Below are 9,072 nucleotides of genomic sequence, written 5' to 3' on the forward strand. Positions count from 1 at the left end.
AAAGGAGAAGATTAATTGTGTGTCGTCTGCATAGCAATGATAGGAGAGACCATGTGAGGATATGACAGAGCCAAGTGACTTGGTGTATAGCGAGAATAGGAGAGGGCCTAGAACAGAGCCCTGGGGGACACCAGTGGTGAGAGCACGTGGTGCGGAGACAGATTCTCGCCACGCCACCTGGTAGGAGCGACCTGTCAGGAAGGACGCAATCCAAGCGTGGGCCGCGCCGGAGATGCCCAACTCGGAGAGGGTGGAGAGGAGGATCTGATGGTTCACAGTATCAAAGGCAGCCGATAGGTCTAGAAGGGTGAGAGCAGAGAGAGAGTTAGCTTTAGCAGTGCGGAGCGCCTCCGTGACACAGAGAAGAGCAGTCTCAGTTGAATGACCAGTCTTGAAACCTGACTGATTTGGATCAAGAAGCTCATTTTGAGATAGATATCAGGAGAGCTGGCCAAGGACGGCACGTTCAAGAGTTTTGGAGAGAAAAGAAAGAAGGGATACTGGTCTGTAGTTGTTGACATCGGAGGGATCGAGTGTAGGTTTTTTCAGAAGGGGTGCAACTCTCGCTCTCTTGAAGACGGAAGGGACGTAGCCAGCGGTCAAGGATGAGTTGATTAGCGAGGTGAGGTAAGGGAGAAGGTCTCCGGAAATGGTCTGGAGAAGAGAGGAGGGGATAGGGTCAAGCGGGCAGGTTGTTGGGCGGCCGGCCGTCACAAGACGCGAGATTTCATCTTGAGAGAGAGGGGAGAAAGAGGTCAAAGCACAGGGTAGGGCAGTGTGAGCAGGACCAGCGGTGTCGTTTGACTTAGCAAACGAGGATCGGATGTCATCGACCTTCTTTTCAAAATGGTTGACGAAGTCATCCGCAGAGAGGGAGGACGGGGGGGAGGGGAGGAGGATTCAGGAGGGAGGAGAAGGTGGCAAAGAGCTTCCTAGGGTTAGAGGCAGATGCTTGGAATTTAGAGTGGTAGAAAGTTGCTTTAGCAGCAGAGACAGAAGAGGAAAATGTAGAGAGGAGGGAGTGAAAGGATGCCAGGTCCGCAGGGAGGCGAGTTTTCCTCCATTTCCGCTCGGCTGCCCGGAGCCCTGTTCTGTGAGCTCGCAATGAGTCGTCGAGCCACGGAGCAGGAGGGGAGGACCGAGCCGGCCTGGAGGATAGGGGACATAGAGAGTCAAAGGATGCAGAAAGGGAGGAGAGGAGGGTTGAGGAGGCAGAATCAGGAGATAGGTTGGAGAAGGTTTGAGCAGAGGGAAGAGATGATAGGATGGAAGAGGAGAGAGTAGCGGGGGAGAGAGAGCGAAGGTTGGGATGGCGCAATACCATCCGAGTAGGGGCAGAGTGAGAAGTGTTGGATGAGAGCGAGAGGGAAAAGGATACAAGGTAGTGGTCGGAGACTTGGAGGGGAGTTGCAATGAGATTAGTGGAAGAACAGCATCTAGTAAAGATGAGGTCAAGCGTATTGCCTGCCTTGTGAGTAGGGGAGGAAGGTGAGAGGGTGAGGTCAAAAGAGGAGAGGAGTGGAAAGAAAGAGGCAGAGAGGAATGAGTCAAAGGTAGACGTGGGGAGGTTAAAGTCACCCAGAACTGTGAGAGGTGAGCCATCCTCAGGAAAGGAACTTATCAAGGCGTCAAGCTCATTGATGAACTCTCCAAGGGAACCTGGAGGGCGATAAATGATAAGGATGTTAAGCTTGAAAGGGCTGGTAACTGTGACAGCATGGAATTCAAAGGAGGCGATAAACAGATGGGTCAGGGGAGAAAGACAGAATGTCCACTTGGGAGAGATGAGGATCCCAGTGCCACCACCCCGCTGACCAGAAGCTCTCGGGGTGTGCGAGAACACGTGGGCAGACGAGGAGAGAGCAGTAGGAGTAGCAGTGTTATCTGTGGTAATCCATGTTTCCGTCAGCGCCAAGAAATCGAGGGACTGGAGGGTAGCATAGGCTGAGATGAACTCTGCCTTGTTGGCCGCAGACCGGCAGTTCCAGAGGCTGCCGGAGACCTGGAACTCCACGTGGGTCGTGCGCGCAGGGACCACCAGGTTAGAGTGGCAGCGGCCTCGCGGTGTGAAGCATTTGTATGGCCTGTGCAGAGGGGAGAGAACAGGGATAGACAGACACATAGTTGACAGGCTACAGAAGAGGCTACGCTAATGCAAAGGAGATTGGAATGACAAGTGGACTACACGTCTCGAATGTTCAGAAAGTTAAGCTTACATTGCAAAAATCTTATTGACTAAAATGATTAAAATGATACAGTACTGTTGGCTGGTGAAGTAGGCTAGCTAGCAGTGGCTGCGTTGTTGACTTTGTTTGAAAGTGTAGCTGGCTAGGTAACCTCGATAGTTTCAGTACTACACCTTATCATGATACAAAGGCAACTATGTAGCTAGCTAACATAACACTAATCAAGACGTTCCTTTGTAATGTATTTAGTTTCTACAATGCTGCTCGTCGGTAATAGTTGGCTAGGTTTGGAAATGGCGTCGCGGGGGACGAAAATAGCTGGCCAGCTAACCTCGATAATTACTCTAAACTACACAATTATCAAACTATGACAAACTATGACAAAGACAACTTGGGTTAGGACCAGTAGGAGACAGGGTTAGGACCAGTAGGAGACAGGGTTAGGACCAGTAGGGTTAGGGCCAGTAGGAGACAGGGTTAGGACCAGTAGGGTTAGGACCAGTAGGAGACAGGGGTAGGACCAGTAGGGTTAGGGCCAGTAGGAGACAGGGGTAGGACCAGTAGGGTTAGGGCCAGTAGGAGACAGGGTTAGGACCAGTAGGGTTAGGGCCAGTAGGAGACAGGGGTAGGACCAGTAGGGTTAGGGCCAGTAGGAGACAGGGGTAGGACCAGTAGGGTTAGGGCCAGTAGGAGACAGGGTTAGGACCAGTAGGGTTAGGGCCAGTAGGAGACAGGGTTAGGACCAGTAGGTTTAGGGCCAGTAGGAGACAGGGTTGGACCAGTAGGGTTAGGGCCAGTAGGAGACAGGGTTAGGACCAGTAGGGTTAGGGCCAGTAGGAGACAGGGTTAGGACCAGTAGGTTTAGGGCCAGTAGGAGACAGGGTTAGTAGCCATGTCATGTAACAGCTTCCCTCCCTCCACGCGCTGCTGTCTGCCGACCGGCCTGCCTGCCACACGGACGGCTTCATAAATTGGTTTAGGGTTAGGCACACACACACACACAGACACACACACACACACACACACACACACACACACACACACACACACACACACACACACACACACACACACACACACACACACACACACACACACACACACACACACACACACACACACACACACACACGTGCAGGCATGGACGCTCACACACAGACACACTCTCACTACCTCGCTCTCTCTGTCTCTCTGTCTCTTTCTATATCCCTGGTCCAGTGGGCCTGTGGTGCAGGTGAAACCCAACCTGGCCTGGCCCAGACCAAACCCTGCAGTCCTGCCGGGTCACAAGCGCCAAGAGTTTATCACTTCCCTTCTCCTTCTCTCTTCTCTTTCTCTCCTCCCCCCATCTCTCATCTTCTCTCTCTTCTTTATCTCTTTCCCTCCAAGGGGTTGGCTTTATTGGCATCCCTTCTGCCTCACTTCGCCCATCCTCCTCTCCTCCTCTTCCTCTCCTCCCTACCTCTTCCCCCTCTCTTCACTGATGAATGAATTACATTTTATTTTCATTTCAAATTGCCAGCTGGCAACCCATCCCTTACAGGATCAATTGACACATAAACAAACATTACAATGATTCACAAAGATACTGCCACACAGTGATAATTCTTCCAGTGTTCTGTGCAGTGTCCACCGCATAAAGAATGAACAATAAATCAATACATAGTAGTAGATAAGTTTATCCACGCATTAATAATAACAGTTTGACAAGGAAAGGATTTTATTTCACAATGGAATTTGGTCTTTGACCTTTCCCTGTTGTCTACTTTTTTCATCTATCACTTTAAAGTGTGGAATTATCCTCAAACTTTACAAACACTGATATAAGAATGTAAGGCTGTAATCCATTTAAATATAGCATACTGTACATCCTGTATAGATAGATATATGTGTGTGTATTTGTGTCGTTAACTAGCATTACACTAAGTTCTTTGGTCAATACAGTAACATTGATGATGTGATTTATCCGAGCAGTCTCTTGGCGGATGTTAAAGAGGAACCATTTTGTTTTGTTCTCTCCCTCTTTGCTCTGACGAGCGATTGGTCCTCCCTAACTGGGGCTCTGATTGGATGCTGCCCTGCCCTCTGATTTCCATGTTGTATCATTTGAGTTCTAAAGTTGCTCTGCTCTTAACCTCATGTACCGATGTTAGGGACTTCTGCCATCTTTATGATGTCTCTCATTAAAATTAACTGTCTGGCTGTAAAAAAATGATTTCCTTTTAATGCTGCCTTCTGGATTCTCTTATGCACTTCAGATCTCAGATGAGGAACAACTAACGGAGCCCAACTCCTTCCTCTCTCTCTCTCTTTCCCTCTCTGTCTCTCTCTCTCTCTCTTTCCCTCACTCTCTCTCTCTCTCTTTCCCCCTCTCTCTCTCTCTCTCTCTCTCTCTTTCCCTCACTCTCTCTCTTTCCCTCACTCTCTCTCTCTCTCTCTCTCTTTCCCTCACTCACTCTCTCTCTCTCTCTCTTTCCCTCTCTCTCTCTCTCACTCTCTCTCTCTTTCCCTCACTCTCTCTCTCTTTCCCTCACTCACTCTCTCTCGCTTTCCCTCACTCTCTCTCTCTCTCTCTCCCTCTCTCCCACTCTCTCTCTCTCCCTCTCTCTCTCTCTCTCTCTCTCTCTCTCCCTCTCTCTCTCTTTCCCTCACTCTCTCTCTCTTTCCCTCACTCTCTCTCTCTCCCTCTCTCTCTCTTTCCCTCACACTCTCTCTCTCTCTCCCTTCATCTCTCTCTCTCTCCCTCTCTCTCTTTCCCTCACTCTCTCTCTCTTTCCCTCTCTCTCTCTCTCTCCCTCTCTCTCTCTCTTTCCCTCACTCTCTCTTTCCCTCACTCTCTCTCTCCCTCTCTCTTTCCCTCACTCTCTCTCTCTTTCCCTCACTCACTCTCTTTCCCTCACTCTCTCTCTCTCTTTCCCTCACTCTCTCTCTCTCCCTCTCTCTCTTTCCCTCACTCTCTCTCTCTTTCCCTCACTCTCTCTCTTTCCCTCACTCTCTCTCTCTCCCTCTCTCCCTCTCTCCCTCTCTCTCTCTCTTTCCCTCTCTCTCTCTCTTTCCCTCACTCTCTCTCTCTCCCTCTCGCCCTCTCTCTCTCTCTTTCCCTCACTCTCTCTCCCTTTCCCTCACCCTCTGTCTCTCCCTCTCCCTCTCTCTCTCTCTCTCTCTCTCTCTCTCTTTCCCTCACTCTCTCTCTCTCTCTCTCTCTCCCTCTCTCTCTTTCCCTCACTCTCTCTCTCTTTCCCTCTCTCTCTCCCTCTCTCTCTTTCCCTCACTCTCTCTCTCTCCCTCTCTTTCCCTCACTCTCTCTCCCTCTCTCTCTTTCCCTCACTCTCTCTCTTTCTCTTTCTCCCTCTCTCTCTTTCCCTCACTCTCTCTCTCTCTCTCTCCACCACTCATTTACTTTTTTCTGCGTCTTTTGTATTTTCCCAGCTTTCTGTCAAGGCGCTTTACGCTCTGTCATGCAGGAAGGTGAAAGCAAACAGACACTATCTGACACTAAGCTATTAAAACATTTACGATGGAGCACATGAAGTATTTTCTAATCGTAGATGTACTAAATATCACAACAGATTTATTTGAGGGCTCTGGAAATATTTACATAATAATTCCATAGTATTTATTATTTACAATGACATTTTGGATTGAAGGGGTTTAAAGTGTTAAATGTAATTTGTGGGAGAGACTGCCTCCTTTCCTCTCCTCCGCTCTCATTCCTTCCCTCCCTCCCCTCCTCTCCTCCTCTCTTCCTCCCCTATCCTCTCCTCCCTCCCCTCCCTCCCTTCCCTCCCTTCCTCTCCTCTTCTACTCTCTTCCTCCCCTATCCTCTCCTCCCTCCTCTCTCCTCTCATCTCCTGTCACACAGGGAATACCCAACACAATTTAACAAGGCCAATTTTAAAAGATTCCTTTTAAAGCAGGCCCATCAAACCTCTTGCCTTTTGATCAACTCAATAACCCCTGCCCCTTCCCATCGGCACTTCTTTTAAACCATCATTATTGTATGTGTGCGTGTATGTTGGTCCCTGAGCCCAGGACCCCATTACCTCTGGGGTCTGTTGGGGGACACTGCCCCTGGCCCCTGGTCCCTGGTGCTCCGTTTGGCCCTGCTGCTGCTCCAGTCTATAAAACCACAAAGCCAGGGGTCGTTGTACCGCATTGTATCCCGCTACCCCACTCGTAATTTATGCCTGCCCATACCATAACCCCACCGCCACCATGGGGCACTCTGTTCACAACGTTGACATCAGCAAACCGCTCGCCCACGTGGTGCCATACACATTGTCTGCCATCTGCCCAGTACAGTTGAAACCGGGATTCAACTGTGAAGAGCAAACTTCTTCAGCGTGCCAGTGGCCATCAAAGTTGAGCAATTGCCCACTAAAGTTGGTTACGACGCCGAACTGCAGTCAGGTCAAGAACCAGATGAAGACGACAAGCACACAGATTTAACTTCCCTGAGATGGTTTCTGACAGTTTGTGCAGAAATTCTTCGGTTGTGCAAACCCACAGTTTCATCAGCTGTCCGGGTGGCTGGTTACAGGCGATCCCGCAGGTGAAAAAGCCAGATTTAGAGGTCCTGGGGTGGCATGGTTACACGTGGTCTGCTTTTGTGAGGCCATTTGGACCAACTGTAAAAAAAATCTCTAAAATGACGTTGGAGACGGCTTATGGTAGAGAAACTTCCATTGGACATTCCTGCAGTCAGCATGCCAGTTTAACGCTCCCTCAAAACTTGACACATCTGTGGCATTATGTTGTGTGACAAAAATGCACATTTTAGAGTGGCCTTTTATTGTCCCCTGCACAAGGTGCACCTGTGTAATGATCATGCTGTTTAAAACCTGTTTGGGATAGGGGGCAGTATTTTCCCGTCCGGATGAAGAGCGTGCCCAAAGTAAACTGCCTGCTACTCAGGCCCAGAAGCTAGGATATGGATAGATAACACTCTAAAGTTTCTAAAACTGTTACAATAATGTCTGTGAGTATAACAGAACTTATTTCGCAGGCAAAACCCCAAGGAAAAACCATCCAGGATTTTCTTTTGAGGTGACTCTGTTTTCAATTGGTATTCTATGGGAACCTAGATTTCTGTGGCACTTGGTTGCAGCTCTTATTGCTTCCACTAGATGTCAACAGTCTTTAGAAATTGGTTGATGTTTTTCTTTAGAGAAATGAAGAAGTACGGCTATTCAGAATGAGGGTCCAGCCAAGTGGACTCTACTGTTTTGATGTGCGCTCCAGGTCACGCGCTTCACGTTGTTTTTATCTGGTGTTGAACACAGTTTATCCCGTCTTAAATTTGATCGATTATTTACATTTTAAAATACCTAAAGTTGGATTAGGAAAGTTGTTTGAAATGTTTGGACAGCGTTTACAGGTAACTTATTAGATATTTTGTAGTCATGCTGGGCGAGCTGGAACAGGTGTTTTTCTGAATCAAACACGCCAAATAAATGGACATTTTGGAGATATAACGATGGAATTAATCGAACAAAAGGACCATTTGTGATGTTTATGGGACATATTGGAGTGCCAACAGAAGAAGCTCTTCAAAGGTAAGGCATGAATTATATCGTTATTTCTGAGTTTTGTGTCGCGCCTGGCAGGTTGAAATGTGATAGTCGTGTTTATTTGATGGGGTGCTGTCCTCAGATAATCGCATGGCTTGCTTTCGCCGTAAAGCCTTTTTGAAATCTGACACGGTGGCTAGATTAACAAGAAGTTAAACTTTAATTTGGTGTATTGCACTTGTGAATGTATGAAAGTTAAATATTTCTAATAATAGTTTTTTAGTTTTGCGCTCTGCAATTTCACCGGATGTTGTGGAAACGTTCCGCTAGAGGAACCCCTATCCATAACAGGTTTTAATCAGCTTCTTGATATGCCACACCTGTCAAGTGGATGGATTATATTGGCGAAGGAGAAATGATCTTGAACAGGGATGTAAACAAATTTGTGCACAAAATTTGAGAGAAATAATATTTTTGTGCCTATGGAACATTTCTGGTATCTTTAATTTCACCTCATGAAACATGGGACCAACACCTTATTTATATTTTTGTTCAGTATAGTTCACTATAAAGGGACTAGGGTGCCATTTGTATGGCAGCATAGGATCTAGGATCCGTGTCTTTTAAAGGGAGGAGGTTGAGGTCAGGTGGTTGGGCTGAAGAGGGAGAGGCTTATTTACCCCTGAGTGCTAGTCTCCAATCTCTGGGCTAACAGAATCCCCCTCACCTCCCTCACCCCCTCTCCTGGTTGGCCTCGTGGTGCAGCTCCTAGGGCCTGTAAAGCTGGGCCAAGGCCACAAAGAATGTGTCGGGGGGGATCCTTGATGGTGGAGTGTTCACAACTGTCGAAGCAGGGGAGAGGAGGGGAGTGGAGTGGGGAAGTGACAGTGAATGAACTCACACATCTCATCACCTCAGACTATATCTCATCCGGTTGGGCCCAGGGAGAGAGGGATGAAGAGAGGAGAGAGAGAGGGATGCTGGGAGTGGGATGTTTCAAAGAAGCCCCTGGGCTTTCCTCTGGTTCCTGTCCTTTCCTTTCTGCCTGTCTGTCGGTCTGTCTGTCTGTCTAGCTGAGTTTACAACGGCAGGAAGGATGCTGCTGGCTCCAAGGATCCAAGGCCGAGAGGATCCACCAAAGTGCTCAATGTTCGTCTGCCTCACATTAACACTGGATTCTCCTTGTCTACTCGACAGAAGCCCTGCCTTGCCAAACTGGATATTCTCATTCAGGGAAAATTATGATCATCAAAATCAGTATGTTTTATTTCAGCTCCTCATCACATTAATTGTGAAAGGCAAGTCAACACTAGTCTAGTAGCAAGACAGTAGTCACACCAAGACCCCTAAGGCCTGATGCTTCCTATTCCTCCAGG

The 9,072-nt window shown here is 48.2% G+C and overlaps 1 protein-coding gene across 1 annotated transcript in view; it reads right to left on the reverse strand.

Annotated features, from left to right (window-relative positions):
- LOC106611303 (general transcription factor II-I repeat domain-containing protein 2-like) overlaps positions 1-6,342 on the reverse strand; it is a 17,170-nt gene extending 10,828 nt beyond the window's left edge. Inside the window, exon 1 of the mRNA XM_045724955.1 lies at positions 6,230-6,342. Coding sequence (XP_045580911.1) covers positions 6,230-6,342 — 113 coding nt within the window. The remainder of the gene's footprint in view (positions 1-6,229) is intronic.
- Between the last annotated feature and the right edge of the window lie 2,730 nt (positions 6,343-9,072).

This window comes from Salmo salar, chromosome ssa09 (genome assembly GCF_905237065.1).
Source record: "Salmo salar chromosome ssa09, Ssal_v3.1, whole genome shotgun sequence".
In the NCBI taxonomy this organism is placed as follows: domain Eukaryota; kingdom Metazoa; phylum Chordata; class Actinopteri; order Salmoniformes; family Salmonidae; genus Salmo; species Salmo salar.